The 22222-nt window shown below is 51.3% G+C and overlaps 10 protein-coding genes across 10 annotated transcripts; 5 read left to right on the top strand and 5 right to left on the bottom strand.

Moving 5' to 3' along the window:
• Positions 1 to 255: 255 nt before the first annotated feature.
• Positions 256 to 523, top strand: CABS01_07995 (uncharacterized protein; the record flags this gene model as incomplete). The annotated part of the gene is made up of 2 exons (XM_060541357.1): positions 256 to 435; positions 488 to 523. The coding sequence occupies 2 exons, from the start codon at positions 256 to 258 to the stop codon at positions 521 to 523; spliced, it is 216 nt and encodes a 71-aa protein (XP_060402161.1).
• Positions 524 to 1087: 564 nt separating this feature from the next.
• CABS01_07994 (cytochrome P450) lies at positions 1088 to 2875 on the bottom strand (the record flags this gene model as incomplete). The annotated part of the gene is made up of 4 exons (XM_060541356.1): positions 1088 to 1240; positions 1298 to 2253; positions 2371 to 2652; positions 2842 to 2875. 4 exons carry the CDS (start codon positions 2873 to 2875, stop codon positions 1088 to 1090), a joined length of 1425 nt encoding a protein of 474 aa, XP_060402160.1.
• Positions 2876 to 3241: 366 nt separating this feature from the next.
• Positions 3242 to 4615, top strand: CABS01_07993 (uncharacterized protein; the record flags this gene model as incomplete). Its single annotated transcript, XM_060541355.1, has 4 exons — positions 3242 to 3521; positions 3577 to 3875; positions 3950 to 4122; positions 4180 to 4615. 4 exons carry the CDS (start codon positions 3242 to 3244, stop codon positions 4613 to 4615), a joined length of 1188 nt encoding a protein of 395 aa, XP_060402159.1.
• Positions 4616 to 4707: 92 nt separating this feature from the next.
• Positions 4708 to 5022, top strand: CABS01_07992 (uncharacterized protein; the record flags this gene model as incomplete). Its single annotated transcript, XM_060541354.1, has 1 exon — positions 4708 to 5022. One exon carries the CDS (start codon positions 4708 to 4710, stop codon positions 5020 to 5022), a length of 315 nt encoding a protein of 104 aa, XP_060402158.1.
• A 100-nt stretch (positions 5023 to 5122) lies between these two features.
• CABS01_07991 (high-affinity nicotinic acid transporter) lies at positions 5123 to 8422 on the bottom strand (the record flags this gene model as incomplete). The annotated part of the gene is made up of 6 exons (XM_060541353.1): positions 5123 to 6262; positions 6712 to 7069; positions 7126 to 7734; positions 7792 to 7952; positions 8017 to 8133; positions 8183 to 8422. 6 exons carry the CDS (start codon positions 8420 to 8422, stop codon positions 5123 to 5125), a joined length of 2625 nt encoding a protein of 874 aa, XP_060402157.1.
• Positions 8423 to 9185: 763 nt separating this feature from the next.
• Positions 9186 to 10979, top strand: CABS01_07990 (DszA family Xenobiotic compound monooxygenase; the record flags this gene model as incomplete). The annotated part of the gene is made up of 6 exons (XM_060541352.1): positions 9186 to 9424; positions 9484 to 9550; positions 9631 to 9804; positions 9858 to 9928; positions 9984 to 10163; positions 10220 to 10979. 6 exons carry the CDS (start codon positions 9186 to 9188, stop codon positions 10977 to 10979), a joined length of 1491 nt encoding a protein of 496 aa, XP_060402156.1.
• Positions 10980 to 12577: 1598 nt separating this feature from the next.
• On the top strand, positions 12578 to 14488 carry CABS01_07989 (glycosyl hydrolase family 3 N terminal domain-containing protein; the record flags this gene model as incomplete). The annotated part of the gene is made up of 1 exon (XM_060541351.1): positions 12578 to 14488. The coding sequence occupies one exon, from the start codon at positions 12578 to 12580 to the stop codon at positions 14486 to 14488; it is 1911 nt and encodes a 636-aa protein (XP_060402155.1).
• A 216-nt stretch (positions 14489 to 14704) lies between these two features.
• On the bottom strand, positions 14705 to 16291 carry CABS01_07988 (uncharacterized protein; the record flags this gene model as incomplete). Its single annotated transcript, XM_060541350.1, has 1 exon — positions 14705 to 16291. One exon carries the CDS (start codon positions 16289 to 16291, stop codon positions 14705 to 14707), a length of 1587 nt encoding a protein of 528 aa, XP_060402154.1.
• Positions 16292 to 18817: 2526 nt separating this feature from the next.
• On the bottom strand, positions 18818 to 19652 carry CABS01_07987 (uncharacterized protein; the record flags this gene model as incomplete). The annotated part of the gene is made up of 2 exons (XM_060541349.1): positions 18818 to 19458; positions 19526 to 19652. 2 exons carry the CDS (start codon positions 19650 to 19652, stop codon positions 18818 to 18820), a joined length of 768 nt encoding a protein of 255 aa, XP_060402153.1.
• A 940-nt stretch (positions 19653 to 20592) lies between these two features.
• Positions 20593 to 21179, bottom strand: CABS01_07986 (uncharacterized protein; the record flags this gene model as incomplete). Its single annotated transcript, XM_060541348.1, has 2 exons — positions 20593 to 20969; positions 21041 to 21179. The coding sequence occupies 2 exons, from the start codon at positions 21177 to 21179 to the stop codon at positions 20593 to 20595; spliced, it is 516 nt and encodes a 171-aa protein (XP_060402152.1).
• Between the last annotated feature and the right edge of the window lie 1043 nt (positions 21180 to 22222).

Raw genomic sequence — 22222 nt, 5'->3', positions numbered from 1 at the left:
GCTTTGATCAGGCAACCGCACCATAAACCTGCAGATATTGATGCAGTCTTGCAGCATGTTATGAGTGATCTGCTTGAGGTCAACCAATCATACCCCGGTAGGACTAAAACGCTGCAAGCCCTCCTCGGCCCTTAAGTGTAGGCGCATTCCACCGAGAATCAGACCCGGCCATCTTCCTCTTCGGCTCTCACCATCCGTTACCGACATTCTGGGGAAGAAAAAAAAAGACATAAGAGAAAACAACAGCAGCACACAATGGATAGCAGCTTCAATGTACGTCGGAATAAGCAGCAAGGATGCCAGAGGATATCTGGATCCTCCATCGCCCCGGAGAGACTCTCCCGTTATCTTAAAGAAGAATTCAATTCCCACCAGTTCGAGTTTGAGTCAAGAAAAAACTCTTACGTGATCCGGGCTCCGCGTGATCTCTCGCCAGTACGTGCGCCCTAAAGTTAAGGAACATGGAAGATCGCTAATGCAAAAACAGGATGAAATTCAAAGACTCCGGACAAGTCGCATGTAGGAATAGTAGAACCAGCGATGGAGCGGAAAAGGAACTATTTGCTGCTCGAGCTTTTCGGGCGAAACACGACGGCGTTGAGAATTCACAGCATAGCCACGGGGTTTGGGAAGGATTGCATTCGTTTGGCACATCAATGCTTTGAAGATATCACATCATGGGATTTGGAAAATCTTGGGACTTCAATTCTTGTATTGTGATTTACTAGACTCAATTAGAACACACTCGTTCACTGTCACCTCAGGCGTTCCCATGTCAGGATCACCTATCAGCAGGTGCTCTAAAAAGGGCGTCCAACCTGTCAGAAGCCTAGGAAGCCCCAACTTTACCAACCTGCGATCGCCGTGCATTGACTCGAACTTGAAAGTTTATAGGCTTCACGAACCAACAGTTCCTAGTAACCCAGGGAGCGTCCCTACAAATTTCAAAATCAAACTCGTGCAGTAATCTGGGCATCAATTTCGAAATTTCCAATATGGAAATGTGTCTTCCGATGCAGGTTCGTGATCCCAGGCCGAACTATCAGCTTGTCAGTGACAGCACTGGAACATGCAATCTCTAGCTCTTCTACAGGTGGCTTACCGGCATCCAGTGTCTGTTCATCGCTGACAAACGATCGGTATCCGTAATCAGCCATCGATCCGGTCTGAAAGAGGCTGCATCTTCGCCAAAGATGGACGGGTGGTGGTGCTCAACCCAAGTGTTGATGCCCACGATGGTCTAATAATGATTAGTGAATGTCAATCAGTCTACAATGCTGACATGGTTTCAACATACCCCGGCTGGAAAGAATTTCCCTGCAATAGTAGCTCCTCCTTCAGGAACAACTCTCTCGAGGGGAAGCCCAGTCGCGGGATGCAATCTCAATGCCTCTTTGATGACTGCCTGGAGGTATGGCAGCTTCAGACTCTCCTGGAAATTTAGTCGTCGAGGATCACCAGTTCTCTGGGAATAGAATCCGTCAATCTCTTTTTGCAGCTTGCTCATCTCTTTAGGGTTCCGGAGAAGCTGATATAAAATGGCGCTAAGGCTGATGGCGGTCGTGTCTGAGCCTGCAACCATGTTTGATACACAACCCGCCAGAACATGGTACTGAGAGAAAGTTGATGAGTCCTCGGAGTGCTTTCCGAGAAATTTGGAGAGAAAGTCCATTGTGCCAGACTGTTCAGAGAGATGTGAAGTATCCTCAGCATCGACTGCTTTGGGCTTTGCCTGATGGTCTGCCAAGCAACCCTTGGTGAACTCGACGATGAATTGCCTGCCAGTACCCCGTTTACCTAGCCGACTCCTGATGGGTGCTAAGTAGGAGTGGAGGTACGAGTATACTCCTACCATAGTCGCGTAGTAGAGGTGATTTTCGAGATTCTTGATCACCGCTCCGACATCGAGACCCCGGTCCAGGAATCCAAGTCTCTTGGAGTAGGTGATCATACCAACCACGTCGAATGCGTAACACTGGAACCAATGACCCATGTCAACAGGCTCTACCGTCTTTCCTCTGCCACTCATCTCTGAGAGCCTTCTGGAGAACAAGTCCGCACACTCATCGACGTAGCTCTCGTAGTGCACCAAGGAGGACATGCTGTACATGCTTTGATAGAGACGTCGATTTTCGCTGTGGCGCTTCTCGTTTCGGTCTGAGAACAAAGACCATTGATGCGGGTTTGGATCACCCCACGTGTCGTACCACGTAGACTTTGAAAATGCGTGGCCATGACCGTAGATCACCTTCGCTGCGTGTGGGTCATTGATACTGAATCTATTTGGACCATATCGGACAATTGAGCCTTGGAGGAGTTAGCTCATCTACACTGGATTCTTCCAAGTTGATAAAGTCTTCGAGACAAGACTGTGTTTCTGTCCAGTAGAACCCCTCCAACAAGACGACTTGCCATATTTTCGGTGCAGCTCAATGTTGTCAACCTCGAAGCGGCCCTGATGAATCCTCCACGCGTACCATAGGTCCGTGAACCGCGCAAAGAAGGGGCCGGGGACGGATGCGAGTGGGGCCGCGAAGCCGCGATAGATCTTTGCCAGGAGCTGCACTCCCACAAAGAGTGCGACTATCACCAAAAGGACGTATGCCTGCATTCTATCGATTGATACGGCTGTTGCAGAACCCTCTGTGGATGCTTGGAAATGTGTGTAATCAGATAATCCATCAGTTATCGCAGTTGCGCATGGGAAATAGCGGACTCGAGATTGGCAACTATGCGCTCCGCAGCTCCCGAGGCTAAGAAAGCTAGCCAAGGCATCTCAAAGGCGGGGTCAATCTTTGCGAGTTTCCACTATCATGGAAGTCAAGGCTCTGAATGACGTACGGTGTCCGCGGACAACCTCATGGCGACCCCGCATGTCTGCTTGCTTTGCGGTCCCGGCTGCTTCGGCCGGCAGTCCGAGCGCAGGATGGTATCTCACTACTAGTCTGTCTAAGCCAACCCATATCCGATGAACACCAATCACATCTTGGGTAAACTGTTGCTTACTTCTTTCGATGAGTATCAGCGGGGCATCGGCCGAACATCGCTAAAATTAGAAGTTTAGAACATTGGGCTTTGGACGATGGAGTTGCGATGGGTCTCTCGGCCCCCGAGATGTTTATCATGAAGTTGTTTCGTCTAACGAAGTTCAGCTTAATTACAAGCAAAGTTCTGCCTCACTCCAAACACATGTTGACCAAGCAAATTGAAGCCATTGACAAGAGCAACAAAGAAGTTCAACATGCAGAGCACCCTTCCAGCGTCTTGGTATCGTGAGCCAGGCTTCTATCAACTGGAGAGACGCGCTATCTTCAGTAAATCATGGATCCTAGTCTCACATGTCCACCAATTCAGTGAGCCAGGCAAGTACGCTCGCTATGAGATGGCCGGTTATCCCTTTTTCATCGTTAAAGACCGTGCCGGGAATATCAATGCGTTTCTCAACATCTGCCGCCACAGAGCATTTCCAATTGTTCATGAGAATGAGGGGAAGGCGTTTGTGCTGTCTTGCAAATATCATGGTATGCGCTCTTACCCGGCCTCTGACTCCGACCTACAGTACTAACACTATGGCAGGGTGGTCTTACAGCATGAATGGGAACTTGGCCAAGGCGCCTCGATTCGACCAGGTCGAGGACTTTGACAAAAGCGAGTATGAACTCTACAAGGTGCACAGCCATATCGATAGTCTGGGGTTCTTCTGGATCAACCTGGACGCAGCTGAAAAGCCGACGCTTAGCTGGGAGGAACAGTTCGGTGGCGTTGATAAACAGCCCCGGCTAGAGAACTTCGACATGAGCAACTATGAGTACGACCACACTTGGTCAATGGAAGGAAAATTCAATTGGAAAACACTGATTGAGAATTACAATGAGGTTCGTGCGATCAACTCCGATCTTTATAGTTGGTTAGTCTCAAACTGGGTACTAATTCTGTGGGCCTTCTGCAGTGTTATCATTGCCCGACAGCTCACCCTGGCCTCGCACCCTTCTTCAAGGGCAATAAACAGATGAACTATGGTCTCAATAAGTACTGGGTTGAACACCTTGGTGCAAAGGGAGAGCAACGTGCCAGCTCTGTCAGTCCTACATACATGTTTCCCAACGCTTCGGTCACTCTCACGTGAGTTAAAGTCATTCCCATGTGCCCTTAAGCAGGCTCAGCTAACTTGGTCTCCAGGCCTGTATTCTTCTACATGATGTCAATCGTACCCACATCTGCCACCACGAGCTTGATGCGGTACGAAGTCTATCGGTCAAAAACGGCGACTCCAGAAGAGTTGAAAGAAAAGCTGGACTTCTTCAGCCAAGTCGAGTCAGAAGACAAATGGTTAGCCAACGGATCGCAGTCCAATCTCAATAGTGATACCTACACAAGTGGGCCATTTCACCCTGATGTGGAGGAAGCGGTTGTCTATGTCATTGGAAAGGTCAAGGGGCTTCTGCATGACCATGTGGCCGAGGAGAGAAAGCGCGGGTCGGAATGGTGGCCGGCTCGCAGAGGCCCTGTTCAAGCGACGAGATCATCCGCCGAAGAGGATGAGGCGTTCTGTCGGGGTGTTTGTTCGAGCTCTAACATGAACGATAAGGCTGTACCCGAGGGCTTAGCGTGGTAATTTAGCTCTGTCTGATTTTTAGGATCTCAAAGATCTAGATAAGTAATCAATCGAGACGCTCAAACCATTGTATATTTCACACGCGCCCTGACATGCATCCGTCGCTCCGATTGGCGCCGGCGCGGCGTATGTGGTTTTATATGCCGCTGATGCACTCCGAACATATTGAAGACCACGAGGCATACATCAAAGTTGTCAGCGAGATGCAAGAAGAGTTTCGAGAGCAGGGGGACAAACAGAGCGAGGACTGTATCGGGGACAGCCTAGAGTTCGAGAAGAAGCATAAGCATCTGATCGAGCGGTTTGAGAGGTATCCGCACCGTAATGCGCAGCTGGGCAGATCGATGACGAAAGAAGAGGAGGAATACCTTCGAAGCGGAGGAGAACACTTCAGAACCGGGGCGTAATAAGACGTGAGGGTTGGCTAGCTGTGTGTTTGTAGCTGTATATAAACAGGGCATACATGTAAGAATATCTCAATCCTTCTCATTCTACTATGACCACATCTCATCCAAGAAGAACCTGCTTAACAATCCTCACCTCCTCCGTCGTGCCGCAGATCAGACCTGCTCTACCATCGCAATCCTTCTGAATCTTTTCAAGCAGTGGCCTGCCATCCGTGGGGTCAATGGCTTGGCCACCCGCACACTCCATGGTCAGAGCAATCGGGTATAGCTCGTAGAGGAATCTGAGCTTGGGAAGAACACCGGGCGTAACAGGCATAACATAGACACCATGACCCTTGACAAGCGCATGCACAATGTCGGGTACAAGGCCGCCGCAGTACCGCAGCGTGTACTTCTCCTTGATGAAGCGCGTAATGAGAGCGCTGTACCTCTCATCGTCCGCCGCATGTCGCAGGTTCGCGGGCGCAAAGTACCGCGTCTTGAAGGGTGCGTCAGCCAATTTGACGACCGACCGGATGACCTCGCAATCTTCCACGCCGTTCGGGCCGTATCCGATCTCAAAGCAAGCGGAGTCGGCGCCGGGGATCCGCACGGCGACAATGGCGGTAGTCCGGGGTCCGATGACACCAATAATGGCCGCAATCTGCTTCTCAACCGGTGACTGGCCCACCGCGGTGCGCCCATCCCAGATGCCGACAATTGTTCCAACCGTCCAGTTTGGCGCAATGATGGAGCTGCCGTCAAGGGGATCGAAAGCGACGGTGTACTCCTCTGAGGTTGCAGGGATCTCGTTTGCGCCAGCGCTCGCTTGTGGCCTCGCAGGCTTCTCGATCGGGTCCTCCTCACTGCTTGCGGTCTGGATCGAGGGGCATCTCGCAATAGCTTCGCGCATTACGTTCTCGGAGAGCACGTCGACGTTGAGCTGGTCGTCACCAAAGGCGTTTGCTGTCCCAGCAAGTGAGACGTGCTGGGATGCCTGCAGAGTCTTGGCGATGCCGGAAATGGCGTCAAGGATTGCCGGGATTACATCGCTGCGGAGAGACGAGCGGTCCCCTTGCGGAATCACCTTCTCCAAAAGCTGCGTAAGAGCTGGCGATGCCGACATGACTGGTTGTGAACTTGGTATGTGAGGCCCCTCAGAAAGTGTTGAGTCAGGACCGAAGTGAGTTATTTTAGGATCAGTGAAGTTGCGAGAATTTACGCTACGGCGTGGCCCCCACACATTCTCGACGGGTTCTCCCTTGATCCACCATTCTCACACTCATGGCGTCAAACTCAAACTCACGACTACTGGGCGCAAAGTACTTACACCTGAATCGAGACATCATGAGCTCTAGAACCCTAGAAAGCTTTCTTGTCTGCTGACTATATTTGCACTGGGTTACAGGTCCGCTCGTCTAAAATTGCTGCATTTTCTTCAGTTAGACACCTACCTTATTGAGAAATTGAATCGATCTGTCAGCAAAAGATAGAGCTCATATCTTATCGCGCACTTTGTCACTACTCGTCTGTGATTCGCTAATGATTATCTACGAGAAGAGCAAATCACTAAGTTTGCGAGCTTTCCTCACCAGAGTCTCCCCCCTGCCGTTTGAATCCATCGTAAAACCGCCTTTCCTCAAATACCCGTATATCATCATCGAAGTTGACCTTGCCAAGTTTTCGTGCCTTCAGTATTTTTCTTCTCACTCTCATCACATCGTACTCCGTGTTCCGGGTCAACCACCAAGTCCATAGGTTGGCGACAAAGGAGGCGATAGTTGTCGCCGCTGCTATCGCGAAGCTTGTTTTGTAACCATTGTATGCGAACTTTGACTGGAACAGCTGCGGTCCGATGACCCCGCCTAGCTGGGCTATACCCGATTGAAGACCAAGCGTGAAGGCCGTCCCCGTAGATCCAGAGAGTGTGGCAGATCTCCAGGCCCAGAACGGAATGAAGTATGATTGGTAGAACAAAGTTCCCAAGATGCAGGAGATGTAGATGCCATACCGATTGGTGATCGTAAAGAAGAGAACAAAGCATACAACCATGCCGGACATGAGAATCCTAACCTTCTAGTCAGTGACCCATACCTTCTAGCTCAACTCTTGAATTAGACCTACATGATGTAGGCTGGCCGAACGATATACGCTCTCGACATGAACCACGCCGAGAATATTAAGCCCACAATGGCGGCAAACGCAGGAGGCATGTTCAACAGCTGATTCCTCGGCAGCCCCACAAAGCCAAGATTAGTAACAATGGTAGGCAAGTACCATGTCAACGCGTATCCTCCAATGTTGATGAGCGTCTGCGACAGCATGAATGACCAAATCAATGGTGTTCGCAAGACCGCCCAAATCTCTTTGCCGGCGAAATCAGGATCGTTAGTCAGGGGCGCATTCTCCGGTAACCTGGCCTCTACAAACTCTTGTTCCCTCTCTGTCAGGAAGCGCCTGCTGCGCGGTGACTTGGGATAGTCTGGTAGCAGCCAAAATACCACACCAGAGAAGACGATGGTAGCCAGTCCTTCGAGAAGGTACACCCATCTCCAAGCACTAATACCACGAATCCCGTTCATATAGCTGATACCATAGCATAGAAGCGATCCAATGATGCCCGCCAGGTTGGACATGGCAAAGAACCAGGTCACTGGTTTGCCTATCTCATCTGTGCGGTACCAGCTAGACAACTGGGCCATGATACCCGGAAACATACCCGCTTCGAACATCCTGGAATGCTGTCAGCACGCTTTTGGCCTAGATATCATTCAGGCACTCGAGACTCACCCAAGCAGAAATCGCATAGCGTAAAGTTGATGCCGATTTTGAGCTGCAGCTTGGCATGCCGTAATGATTCCCCAGGTGAGGAAGATACGAGACTGCCAAAGATGAGGACTCATACGCTTCAGTAGAAGATTGCTGGGCGCTTCGAAGACGATGTAGGCGATCTAGCCCTGTTAGTGTTTCGCGGCGATTGCTCAAGTTGCTTTTTAAGACTGAGCAGTTACTTACACCATAGATAGATCCAACCCAATTGTATTGATCAGATGTCATGTCGAGCTCTTTCATGATATTTCGGGACTCTCCTGCTTGCAACACCCGGACATTTGCAGCATTGGTTTGGTCAATCTGGAAATTCGTTAGTACGCTGAGTCGAACGGCTTTAAAATTGCTTTACCTGCTTGATCATAAACATCACGCCGATGAGAAGCAGGAAAGCCTTGTCAACTTTGTTGATGGTGGACCTTTCCTCTTCCGCAGAAAACGTCGAAAGAAACGCCGCTCGAGCTTCTGGGTCATCTCGTAGGTTGTCGGCATTGGCCCGAGCCACAGCTGCGTTGGCTTGCTGCTTCCGGCTCGCGGCCGTTGCATTGTGGTCGATCCGGACTTCGTCGGGCTGTATCGGTGCACTCATCATGGAACCCGCGATAGCTAAATTAAGCCATTCTAGGAGTTGAGGGTCAACTTCCAACGGAGGTGGTCTTTAAAGTCAAGTAACTGATTGGTGCCGACATCTAATACCCGATGCCGGCATTGCTTGCCATCTACATCTCGATACCGATTTTCTTATCAGCGGGGATTTAGGGGAATATGCATGATGTGCTCGAAGTTGATATGGCGATATAAAGCCTGGAGTGTAATGGGCTCTTACAGAGTGCTTCTGAAGCGTTGCTGTATCTGCACATCATTCGCTGAAGCGCGCCGAGAACTGATGGCGGAATCATGGCCCACCCTTCCATCATCTGCAGGATTCTTGCGTACCAACCCAACGACATTGTGTTCGCAGGGCTAGTCCGGCTAATATCCGCGTCCTTCTAATATATCTTCAGCATTTCTTTCTGGTCGGGAAAATACACAGACCGGCGAGGAAATGTTTCCCAAGTCCGATAAAGGAGTCCGACGACCTCATAGATGGTGATTAAGGTAGTATCTGTCGGAAAATATCCGTAGGATTTCCGCACGCAACATGCAGATGAGATGACGCCAAAGAGACATGGATGTTATGAACTACAGACACTGGCTTGGGATTGGCTTTATTGTGCCACCAAGGGCAAAGCAAGTCACAACTAAACCTAGGCCAAATCCAAATTTACGAATAGCGGCCCTTTTCCGGCTCCGGCAATTGGTTGTACGGTATCGAAATCTACTTTTATTGACACTTTTGAACGACCACAGTAACTATGGCTTCCTCAAAGAGTCAAGACGGCGGTACAAGTGCCAAGCCCCAAAAGCAGATTCTTCTCAATGCCTTTGATATGTTCACTGTGGGACACCTGTCCTTTGGCCAATGGCGTAATCCCAAAGACAGAGCCAAAGACAAACGCCGCGATCTCACCTATTGGACAGACCTAGCAAAGCTCCTCGATAAAGGAGGGTTTGTGGGCTTGTTCTTGGCCGATACTTTTGGCCCATACGACACGTTAGCGTCACCTCATCCTCTGCTCCAGCCAACACCGTCATTGCTAACATGGCTTTCAGATACAAGGGGAGCGCAGAGCCATCGGTCAGAACAGGCGCCCAATGGCCTATGGCCGACCCTGTCATCGTGAGTATGACCTCGGCAGCGATGCCTTCGTCGCGCATGCACCCTCCGATATGCCCCGCGGATGACTAACATGATATCAGCCCGTTTCCGCAATGGCTGCTGTCACCAAGAATCTTGGATTTGCCATCACAACGTCAACTTCGTACGAGCAGGCATACGTGGTTGCAAAACGCTTCAGCACCCTCGATCACTTGACGAAGGGACGTTTTGGATGGAACATTGTCACCAGCTGGAAAGAATCAGCTTCCAAAGCTGTAAGGTCCTCTTCTTGATGTTCTTGGGCTCTACATCTCACATTAAACGGCAGGTTGGCCTTCCGTTAGTTGAACACGACACCCGGTACTCAAATGCAGACGAGTACTTGCGAGTTTTGTACAAGTAAGTCTTAGATTGAAGAAATTGCTCATTCAGGTGCACTGACAAGATTATGTAGATTGTGGGAGGGCTCTTGGTCAGATACCGCATTGGTAGAAGACGCAGAGAAAGGCATATACTCGGATTACTCTCAAATTCGTCCCATCCATCACCATGGCAAGTTTCACGTCGATGCACCTTTTCTGACAGACCCTTCTCCCCAACGTACGCCTGTGCTGTTCCAGGCCGGCACATCTCCGTAAGTTCCACGTACCTTTCAGAGTCTTGAACCTGTATGCTGATCTTTCCTGAAAGCGCGGGCATCAAATTCGGTTCCACCCACGCTGAAGGCATCTTCGTTGCCGGTCTCTCCCCACATGTTGTAGCACCAAGAGTCAAGGCCATCCGCGAAGGCGCCATCGCCGCAGGACGAGACCCCTACTCCGTCAAAGTTTTCGCCATGATAACCCCGATTATCGGCAAAGATGAAGAAGACGCCAAAAGAAAGTACGAAGAAGCCCTCAAGTACGTCCTCATTGAAGGTGGCCTTGCCCAATTCTCCGCGACTACAGGCATCGATGTTTCTCAGTTCGACCTTGACCACGAACTCACCGAGGCGGACGTTGCAAGCCATCTTCAACGTATTCACTCGTCGCTATACAACTTGCGCTATCGCGGCGATGATGTGCCAAAGTTGACACCCCGAAACCTGGGCACGGTCACGGCAATCGGTGGGAACGGGGCTATGCCGGTCGGTACCGCGGCCCAGGTTGCGGACGTATTCCAGGAGTGGGTGGATATTGCCGACGTTGATGGATTCAACATTGGTTACGTTGTTACGCCTGGCAGCTTTGAAGATGCCGTCGAGTACCTCGTCCCAGAGCTCCGTAGCAGAGGATTATTGCCGCCGGCGATTCCTGATGACGAACCGGCTCCTACTTTCAGAGAGCAGATCTATGGGCCTGGACAAAAGGGGTTGAGGTCTGACCACCCGGGATTCAAGTATAAGTATGATACTTACGAAGAGACTATTGCCAAGGAAAGTGCTGCGAAAGCTGCAACGGCGGAACATTGAAAATAGCCGTGAGCCGTCAGTTTAGGGAGGAATTTTGACAGGAGTTAGCCTTAACGAGCCGCGTATCTTTTAGCTCAAAAACCTGTACCTATTCAGAGTTACGTCATGTTTCTCATGAACCGGGGTATTCATGTTGGGACGGCTTTTACTTGCACAGTCAGTAATGTTGCTCAATTGATTCACTCATCATAGTTTTCTCTGAATTTAGGAAAATGTTCTCCTGCCTCCCGCATCATCTAACTCTCATCACGAGTTGCTCCATGCAGCAGCACCAAGTAGCTCATCGATGACAACTCGGCCGCTTGGCATGAAGCGCGCCCGACTCCAGCGTGGGGCCGGATCCCCCACCGGAAGCACAATAATGTGATCATCAAAGACAGCCAGCCTTAATCAGGAAGCAATAAGCACGCTCACAAGCGGTGAACCTACGGTAGATGTTGCCAAGACTCAAACATGTGCCGAACGTGGATCCGTCAAGGTAGGATTGACAGGTGACCACCGACCCGGTTCAGCAAAAACTCGACTGCTCCCCGCAATCCCCGCATCATCCAACTCGGTCACGACACCACCACCGGGACAGAGCAACGACTCACAAACACGTCTTCGGATCCAGCGCCATGGCTAGAGGTTCATCGATGGTCCAGGCCACAGCTATTGGAGCTTTCAGGATCTGGTAGACCCCGCCAGGCTAGAGGTAGGGCCGACTCAGACCCCAGACCTTAGACTTGGGACTTGAATCCATCAACACAGATCCATGTCACCATTCCCAATTATCACTCTTGCAATGCTACAATGTGGATGCTGCGGGATGTCCGGGGTCTCCGCACCTGTTCCTTTGGATCTACGACCCGAACATACTCCGGTATCCAGCTTCGAGACCATCACGGACGAAGAAAACAGCGCCACCCACCTTCGGGCTTGATGGGATGAACCTGGGTTGTCTAGCTCAAGTCTATTTGGATAAGCTTAACAACCTTATGCAACGTATGTGAAGAATTAGTTCTTAGCTCAAAAACCACGACTCTCAGGCTCAAAAGGCTAGCTACTTCATCATAGCCGTGATTAAGAGAATGAATACAGCTTGAGGTCACAATGGAATCTGATAAGTCTAGCAACTGCCAATGAGTTGCAACAACGAGTATATCCAGCGCTCCAGCTTCGGTGGGATCGCTAGGTGTCGTACACTTGATTGTGCCACTCGCTGATCTCGCTTTACTTTAGCGCTCGGGACGTATGCGAATTCGCGGAGTTCTCTCCCGACAGGAAAGCATGACATCGTCACCTCATACAGCTGGAACCCCTCATCCGCCACATAACAGAGCCCCATACCAGTTTTATTGACCGATACAAGGCCGTTAGATAGCGTGCCAAGAACAGATATCGCATTGCCCCCATACCTACACGGTTCGTTGTCTGAGGTAGCATCTACTGCCAAGTCGATCCGACCTCGACGATGGCCGTCTGCCATCAGAGATTGGCCATGTGCAACCATAAATACCCCTCTGGCTCTTTCAGCCAGATAATGTGAGAAATCTCAGGTTCGTTAGTCTCAGAACCAATTCCATACTACGTGCTTCTCCTCTGAGATCACAACCATTATGAAGCTCGAAGTCGCAACACTGGCCTTCGCCAGCCTCGTCCTACCAGCTACCTGCGCATCAACCCCCTCCTTCCCAAAACAGCAAAGGCTAGCCCGCCAAGATAACACGGAGTCTCTACCAATCTACAAGAACTCATCCTACTGCGTCGACGCACGCGTCCAGGACCTTATCCAACGGATGACAGTTGAAGAGAAAGCCGGCCAGCTCTTTCAAACTCAACTCTACCAAGGTCCCAATGGCACTCTCGACCCTGGCAACGTCACGGCCCGCCGCAACAGCACCGATAACATGATTGGCGAGAAGTTCATGACGCACTTCAACCTTGTCGGCGACATCACGGACGCGAAGCAGGTTGCAGAATTTGTCAACCTCGTTCAGCAGCGTGCTCTGGATACGCGTCTGGGTATCCCCGTGACCCTTTCTACCGACCCTCGGCACCACTTCACAGAGAATATTGGCACTGGTTTCCAGGCTGGTGTCTTCTCACAATGGCCAGAGACACTCGGTCTTGCCGCTCTGAGGGATCCCGAGCTCGTTCGAAAATTTGCCGAGGTCGCTCGAGAGGAGTACATTGCTGTCGGCATCCGAGCTGCCCTGCATCCGCAAGTCGACCTTGCTACCGAGCCACGATGGGCACGCCTGGGCAATACCTGGGGCGAAAACGCGACCTTGACAAGCGAGCTCATTGTCGAGTACATCAAAGGCTTCCAAGGAAGGGAGATCGGTCCTCACAGCGTGACGACTGTGACAAAGCACTTCCCTGGCGGTGGTCCGATGGAAAACGGTGAAGACTCTCACTTCACATACGGCAAGAATCAGACATACCCCGGAAACAACTTCGAGTACCATCTCACCCCCTTCAGGGCGGCAATTGCAGCCGGCGCGAGGCAGATGATGCCGTACTACTCCCGTCCGATAGGCCTGTCTGATAACTCAACCGATTACGAGCCAGTCGGCTTCTCCTTCAACAAGCAAATCGTCACGGACCTACTCAGAAACCAACTCGGCTTCGAAGGTATCGTCGTCACTGACTGGGGTCTCATCACTGATACGGTGATCCGCGGCCAAGACATGCCGGCGCGCGCATGGGGCCTTGAAAACACGACCGAGCTTCAGCGCGCAGCTCGGATCCTCGATGCTGGGTGTGACCAGTTTGGTGGTGAGCAGCGTACCGAGCTCATCATCCAGCTGGTAGAAGAAGGCACCGTATCCGAAGACCGCCTTGACGTCTCCGTCAGACGTCTCCTTCGCGAAAAGTTTCTCCTCGGGCTCTTCGACAACCCCTTCGTCGATCCCGAGGCCGCAACGAGAGTTGTTGGCAACGACTACTTCCTCCGGCTGGGCAATGATGCCCAGCGCAGAGCCTATACTCTTCTCACGAACAAGGATGAGCTCCTCCCTCTGAAACATATCAGCGCAGAAACCAAATTTTACATCGAGGGTTTCAACGCCACGTTCCTCGAGGCACGCAACCTCTCGGTCGTTGAGACACCGGAAGAGGCGGACTACGCCCTGCTCCGCCTCGATGCACCCTACGAGCCTCGTCCAGGCGGCTTCGAAGCAGCTTACCATGCCGGCTCGCTCGAGTACTCGGACGAGGAGAAGGCGCGCCAGGCCGCGATCTATGCGGCCGTGCCTACCGTCGTCGATGTGATCTTAGACCGTCCTGCTGCGATACCCGAGGTGTTTGACGCCGCTTCTGCGGTGTTGGGCAGCTACGGGAGCGGTAGCGAAGCTTTCTTGGATGTGATCTTCGGGTTGAGCAACCCCGAGGGCAAGTTGCCTTTCGATCTCCCACGATCACAGCAGGCTGTGGAAGATGCGATGGAGGATGTGCCGTATGATACGGTGGATCCTGTATTCAGGTTTGGCCATGGGCTGCGCTATGCCGACAAGTGTTCGTTGTGATGGCGAGCAATATGTGGCTCGACTCTTAATGTCCTTTGTCAGCGAGTAGTAGCGAGATTTACCAGGGATAAGGGATGTGAGAGGAGCAGTAGTCATGACTATAATGATTAATGAGACCGAACTTCTGAGAAAGTATGTCAGGATGGTCGCATTCACGCATGAAGATTAATGTTAAATGTGCTATTGAACAATAAAAATGGGGAATCTTTGATTTTTCTACACCAATTCAAGTCTATCATCAACATCCTTCGCTGCCTCAATGCTCCTCTTCAATACGCTGGTCTCCGATCCGCTGAGCTCTCTCGCGTTCATACCAACCATGCAGCTCATATCCTTCTTCCTTGCCCCCTTAACCCATTGCTGGTCAATCATCCAGTGTGTCGGCACCGCAAACTCGTTCGGGTCGTCCATCTTGTTCTTCAAGAGCCCGCCGTTATACCACAACAAGTTATCCACCTCGTCCACGTGCGCAATCACGAAGCTGCACACCTGCGTCATCTCGGTCTGCACTCCGCTAAACGGCTTCCGCCAGCCGACCATACCGCCATAGTGTCGCGAGAAGCTGTACGTCGAGCCCGTGGCCTCGAGGCCGATCCAGTACGTCTCCTTGTCGCCGTACGTGATCCTGTACGTCCACGAGTTGCGCACGGCGTGCGTGTTCTGCCACGCCGTGTGTAGTAAGCCCATGAGCACGTTCAGACGGCCCTTGTTGAGCACCACGATGCCAGAGTCGCCTTCCTCGGCGTACTTTTCCGTCCACACGAGCGACTTTTGCAGCTCCTCGCTTGGGTGTTTGATCATATCGTGGAACCATTCGTGTCTCTCGGGGAACTGATCTTTCCAGAGCAGTCGGTCATGGAAGAGAAGCGCACCCTTTTCTTGGTAATTGCGCTGTTGGAAGAGCTGCTCGGGTTTCTGCAGGAAGACGACATCCGCATCCAGGAGAATAACTTCCTCGAATCGGCTGCCGAGTGCGGCAAACGGCTTAATCGCCCATCCTCCCTCGGCCAACTTCAATGTCGTGTCGTTGAAGACGGTCAAGATGTCCAAAAATTCAATGCGTCCGCCATCGCCCTCGGCAGCTTGCACAAGCGTGTCGCGGTCCTCCTCAGATAAATCCTCTTCGCCGGCGTAAACAATCTGAATGGGCAGCGTAGTCTGCAAAACGCGCGTCAAGGACGCAACCAAATGACACGCAAATCGCAGCGTCCCGTGTCCCGTCGGAATGACGATACCGGCATTTCTCGGCACGTACTCCGGCTTCTCTTTGCCGGACCCGGCGGCGCCCAATTGCTGTGCCGGAGCCCGCGGGGGCGCACGATCAGCGGCAGCGGCCCCCATAAACCTTCGCCTGAGATCGGCCAGAGGCGTCTGGCTGTGGATGTCCCTCGGCGGAGATTGCAAATAAGGGAACAGGGATGCGGCGACTCGCTCGACCTGGGCGTCGAGAAACTGTCTCTCGGCCCCCACAACCCGCAGGCCGTCGGTGCGGCCGCCCTCCTTCTCCTCGAGCGCCTCGATCCACGAGCGCAGCACCTTTGTGCGCTCACCCAGCTCTCCAAACACTTTCTTGTATGGCGGGCCGAGAGGGTAGTCGACGAAATATTGTGCCGTCGCGTTGATGGCGTCGAGGTTGAGACCCGACGTTTTTGAGGTGCGGAAGCTGAAGTTGGCTGATGTGAAAGGTGTTATCGCGCCGTGGAATCGGAGAAGGTAGACGACGCAGAGGGTGACGAAGGCCGCGCCGGCGATGATTGGCGTCGACTGACCGCCGTATCGCGGTGATACTAGGAGACGAACCATCCTTAAGGCCCTTTCACATTCCCTTCTTCTTCTCTCTCAAAGTCGTATCAATTTGTCGATTCTCTTTTGCAGCAAAAAAGCTCGCAATGGAACTCGGAAACTGAGTCTTCTCCCCGCGTCTCGACTGCCTGGGCCGGCGACCTTTTAAACAGCCAAGACCTTCAAGCTGTGCTTCCATTTTTGGGGTGTTGGGACCGGTGCTAGCCCAAAGCTTATTATGCCGATGTTCCTTACTCCCGCGTCAACCCAGACTCAGCTTAATCTATCTGACTGGCGACACTTGCGCAGCTTCCACCCCGGCTCGCGTGTTCCGAGATCAGTGATATCTGCGTTCCGTCCGCCAGTCACAGGTGAAGACGCAAGATGATGCCAGCGGCGGCCAAACCAACAAGCATAGCCCATCCCTTTTGTCGTTAGGACCAACGGCGGGTGGGCAGGGCACACAGGGCCACGCCAGCAGGTCTCAGCCGTTGGAACTCGACTCGTCGTCCCATTGCGAATCCCTCTAGGGCTGGGCTTTCCAGCGTGCAGGGCTTGGAGGGGACAGGTCCAGGGACGCCCCTGGACCCCAAGCTACCGGGACGAACACGCGTCTTGGATATAGCATGGGCCCACGTCCAAAGCCCGCAGGGTCCAGGCCACGAATCAACCCCCCCGCATCCCGAAAGGCTTCGAACCCCTTTTTTCCTTTCGTCTCTTCTTAGATCAATGATGGAATGGCATGTCAGATATATCAGCCAGCCACTGACCTCACATTTATCTGCCGTACATCCGTGACGGCGTTCTGAGTCTTTGGGTTTCATACTTGCTTTGATCGTTACTTTCCCTACACCTCTTCGAACGGCTTAACGGTTGTTGGTTGATGGGTGATGTGGTCTTCACCAGAACCAGCTGTCGCATTCGAATCGACACTGTGACAGCGCTGGAATTCAGCTTGAACGGCCATGACGGGGCGTTGGGCTCATTGGAAGCTCAAGGTATTTGATCTCACGCCGATTGGGCGGAGGCAGGCTCCTACTCATCTCATTTGATTCGAAACTCGTTGATCAGCTCGTACTCGAAGCGATGAGCCTTTCATTTTGGTTCGACCTGCTATTCCAGGCAAAGTGGCTTGTCAGCTGAAATTCTGAATTGAGACTTCAGGGGGGGATGCTGTCGGGCTTCGATCACGAAATGGTGCTAGCGCCAAGAAAAGGACATTAGCGCCAACGATCGCTGCTTACCTCAATTACTTCATGCTCATGGGTCTTGCCAGTGGGATGACTGACTCGTACTTCATGGCTGACCAGCAAAAGAAAGCTCTGGCGCAGTAATCATTTTGTCAAAATCGAAGCATCTTGATGTCCAAAGCTGACAAAGAAAGTTGACTTTGAAGCATGCGACTCTCTTGCGTGTGAGGCAATCGAAGCAATGCAACCAGAACTTCAAAAGGATACGGCTAATTGAAACGGAGAGCCCAACTGAAAGTTTGTTATGTGACTTGACATTTGAACCTGCGCCTCAATGCAAAGCCACTCACGTGATATCGTCGCTGAACCACCTTCTCAAAATATGGCCAATCTGGGGTCTCATGGCCAGCGGGAGCCAGGTTTTCCATGGAAACCACCTCACCTTAGGCGGGTAGAACGAGCTATGCTGCTCTCTGAGAGACCCGTTAAGGGTCAAGTAGGTTTCAGTGTTCGTATCGAGAAAGACATGCGCCAAATCTACGGTGGTGAAATCTAACCTATCGCGCATCAACTTGACACAGTCGCCAGCATTTCTGGCGCGCAACTTTTTGCACACACGTCCTCGTTCTTGTCTCAGTTGGCGTCGTTGGACCAAGACTTCTCAACTGTCAAGGACTGAGGGCTGACCCCGCCCATCCGATGCCTGACGAGCCTGGGTCACGCTTCAGATGTATAGGACGTCAAGTCAAATCCACCCTTCGAGGTGGGCGCTCAAGCGTAAATGCCGAGATTTCTACAACTGCGCTTCTCGCACAACACAAATTCAAGCGGATGTGGATCGATCACTTGACGCACGAGGTAACAGAGGCCAACGTCCTGTTCATGTTGCTCTGGCTGGGGTAGGAAGCAAGCTTGAGAAAGACATCACCCTTTGGCGTGTGGGGTTGGTTTCGACGAAGGAGACCCTCGTACTGTCGAGGAGACAATTCATGTGTACGAAAAATGGTTCTTCGAATATCTCGAATGCGTGTGTCAATTCTTGGAAGAGCTAAGGGACCCGTTTTGACGCCTTAAGCAGCCGTCAACATCCATGTGAGAGCCGACTTCAGGGGGCGTGCCAAAGAATCTCTCAGCCTTCCTTCCAAAGCCGATGATAAAGGCTCATCTCAATAGAGCCAACTGAATTTTTGCGGACGCGAGCCGACGCAAATGCCCCCATATTCTGGCATCGCGTCAGTCCTCCTCCACCACATGCTGCTCTGCATCGGCATATTCCACGATACGGCCGGTCTTCCAAGTATCAGTAACCAGGAAGTCCACCTCTCGTATGATGTATCTGCCAACGCAATCCAAACATCTAAGCACGACAAGAAGGAGAAGGGGCATTGAAATAGGGACTCTGCTTCTTCGCGGCCTCGTCAATCTCATCCATGGTGGCTTGCAAGTTGTGCCCCATGGCAGTCGCCTCGTCGAGAAGCTTGATTCGGCCATAATCAAGCCTGATGCATTCCTGAATAACCTTGATTTCCCCGGTCCAATTCTGTAAGCCGACGTTGCCGAAGCTGCAGAACTTGCGGACCTGTTCCAGGTGCTGCTTCATCGAGTTGTTGCTGATCTCAGCGATCTTCTGGAACATGGCAATTCTCTCGGACAGGTCCTTAAGCATATCGACAGTCTTCTCGCGCGCCTCCTGGTTGGTTTGAAAGGCTGTGTTGAGGGTGGTGGCAGCGAAGTTGCGCGCGGCGTCCAGCTCGTCCGTCAAGTCGACGATCTCCAGCTGAGACTTCTCAGCGTCCTCGGCCTCCACATAAAGCGCGTCAGTCAGTAGCTGTGACTTCTCCTCGGCGGCTTCAAGCTTCTTCGTGAGTTCAGCGATCTCTTGCTTGTCGGCCTCGCGCTCTTCCATGAGCTTGACGATTTTCTGCTTGGACTCCTTGGCATCCTCGACCTCAGTCATCAAGTCGGCGTTTCTCTCCTTCAGCTCCTGAATCTTCTTTGCTGAATTTGAATTGATTTAGTGACGTTGTTTGGGTAGAACATTGTGAAGTCAGCAAGGATGACGTACCAGCCTGACGAGCAGTCTTGTTGCCGATCACGGTGGGAATGATCTCGAGGATGACCATGGCGCCAAAGGGGATCAAGATGGCGATCAAGACCGTCTGGATGACTTGCTTGAAAACGTGATACTCCATTATGAGCGACAGGTCTTGTTGGTGATGAAGTTGCTTCGGTAATTCGGGCTTCCGTAGGGTTTGATATGATGATGGTCTTCTGATGCAAGAGTGTAGTGTATGTTTGGAGAAAAGCAAATCCAGCAGGAAGGCGATGTTGACAGCTTGAGTAGCCCTTCTTCTTTGGTTCCTTCCTGAAAGATCGTGGGATAGGTAGGGTTTGATGCCAGCGGGAACATGTGATTCCATGTTTTCCAAAAGGCGGGTGCCTCCGAGTGATGTGACTGTTCTGGCTGTGGAAGCCTCCGGAAGACAGCGCAAGACCTCACGCTCTTCCGTTGTGTTTCCATGCGGGAAACTAGAGCTCTTTCAAAGTTTGGGTGTATGGGACAACAGGCAGACAAGCAATGGTTGGCAATGATAAAGAGAAAGAGGTTTCAGGAGAGGCCTCGGTAAAGGATATATTTGTTTATGATGGAGGAATTGTCTTAAAGAGCAACCCTCTGGTGGTCCATTGATTGGGATCTTCTGGACGACCCCAGGATTGATGTAGAGGATATTCAGGAAAGTATCAGCAATTTCTTTGAAGATTTAGTGAAGACACGCCGACTTTCGCCTTGGGAGCAAATGTTTGGATAGTTCGGCGTGTCTAGAAGATATCCAAGAGCTGTTACACGGCCCATTAGGTTTAATTATGTTTTCCAATGCCCATTAGAAAGAAATAAATGGTTCATCTGAGTATGTAATATTGAGCAAAAACGGTCTGGATGTCTCAAGGACTTGTGGAACAAGTACTCGGTTCTCTTGATCGTGGTAAGGAATAGCAGGCATGTCTATGTCATGGTATTGCTTCTGTGCTGATTGATTCTATGGTCGCTGTTCCTTGACGCTTTCCTGTGTTCAGTGCCCCCTTTCCGCCCTGAAGGTGACAGAATTATCACAAGTACCTGTGAAGCATCATCTATTGCTCCAGCTCACGATTCTTGCGGTCCATGTCTTCAACCCTGTTGCTAGAGCCGGCATCCTCATCTGCCTTCTCGATGATCTTAGCACGTATCTTCCGGAGCTCCTCCAAACCCTTCTCAACATCCGCCTTCATATTCTCCACCTCGTCTTTGTCCTTCTCTAGGTCGGTCCTCATCTGCTTCACCTCCTCTTTACCCTTCTCAATCGCCTTTTCCTCTCGATCGATCCGTTCACCCTTGTGCACAAAAAGGTTCCAAGCGTTCGTCTTGGCCTTTTCGTACTCGCGACGCTCGCGTAAAATTTCTTCGCGCAGGCTCTCTTCCATCTTCAGAAAGACTTGATAGGCGACAAGGGCTTTCACTCGGGTTTTCTCTGTTATCTCAGCTGATCAGCAATGACTCAATGACGGAATGAACGTTTGGCAGGATACAGAGCATACATACCGATGTGTCGCTCGAATAGTTTATCTCTGCACCACTTGGAGATGTCTTGGACGAGAAGAACGACGAGCATCGCTCCGCCGACGCTCGCCAGGAAATACCAAACTTCCTCAATCTCGTTGATTGTAGCGTCATTGCCCATGTTGGCTCGTCTTCGTTTCTCTCTGCAGTGCTGGATCGGGGGCATCAATCGATGTTGCGGTGCAGTGGCTGATAGGTTTAGCAATGATCGTCACTGATAGCTTAATGATTAATAGAGGAGTTGAAGATGGGGGCGTGTAGTTGGAAGTGTTGGTGGAATTGTGGAGGACCAGGCGGAGTTTTCCCATCTTCAGGAAGACCTTGGTTCTTTCACTTTGTTAAGAACTTGTAGCTACGGAAAGTTCTGGGTGCAATGGTTTAGGCTCCTGCCTTCAAATGCAGTTTGGCAATCCCAAGGTGTGTGTACGTAGATACAAGGGTACATCTGATCTCAGGCAGAAGAGGGAAGGACTGCTCGGTGATAGCTTCAACAACAGGACCTTCCTTGATATTTCCTTCACAAAGCTGATGCTAGGCAAGGTATAACATCCTTTCAATGGTGGCCCCTGACTGCAAGTCTAAATAAAGAGACAAGACAGTACAGCCCTCCCACAGGCAAGGTAGAAACAAACGCTGGGAGGGTTACAGACGAACTATAAATGGCTATAGAATACCTCAGATGTAATTTCAATCTGTCCTGAATCAGCGTTCACATTCAGGGGTAGTCTCATTTAAAGTATAATATCTACCGCACTTCACTGCTCTGCAGCATACGTATACGCCATGCCGAATACACACATCCGGGTTTCCACGGCCTGATAGAAACTAGTGCTATTGAACGTAAAATGCCCTTCTTTGGTAATTTTAAAAAATACTATCTTAGCAAAGTTTTGGTGAGATATTGTGGCTGTTGGTGATGGCGACACCACGACTAAGGTCATCACATTCATCACATCCTTGTGTGGTTTTTCAGATGGACATGTGTTTGGAAGAGTCCATTTTTATGGACTACAAAGTATCGATAAGTCCTTACACCAAAAGATGGCCCTTTGTAGGTGTAGATCCCCAGAGATCCGAGGCGGAAGAACCCACGATTTTGATGTCGAGCAGATCCTTCTGGAGCAGACGCATGCGGTTGGATATCACAACGTCTTCGAGCTGGTC

Source organism: Colletotrichum abscissum, assembly GCF_030869225.1.
Source record: "Colletotrichum abscissum strain IMI 504890 chromosome Unknown Scaffold_18.1, whole genome shotgun sequence".
In the NCBI taxonomy this organism is placed as follows: domain Eukaryota; kingdom Fungi; phylum Ascomycota; class Sordariomycetes; order Glomerellales; family Glomerellaceae; genus Colletotrichum; species Colletotrichum abscissum.
The sequence above is the reverse complement of the archived record's forward strand: the minus strand, read 5'-3'. Positions and strand labels throughout refer to the sequence as shown.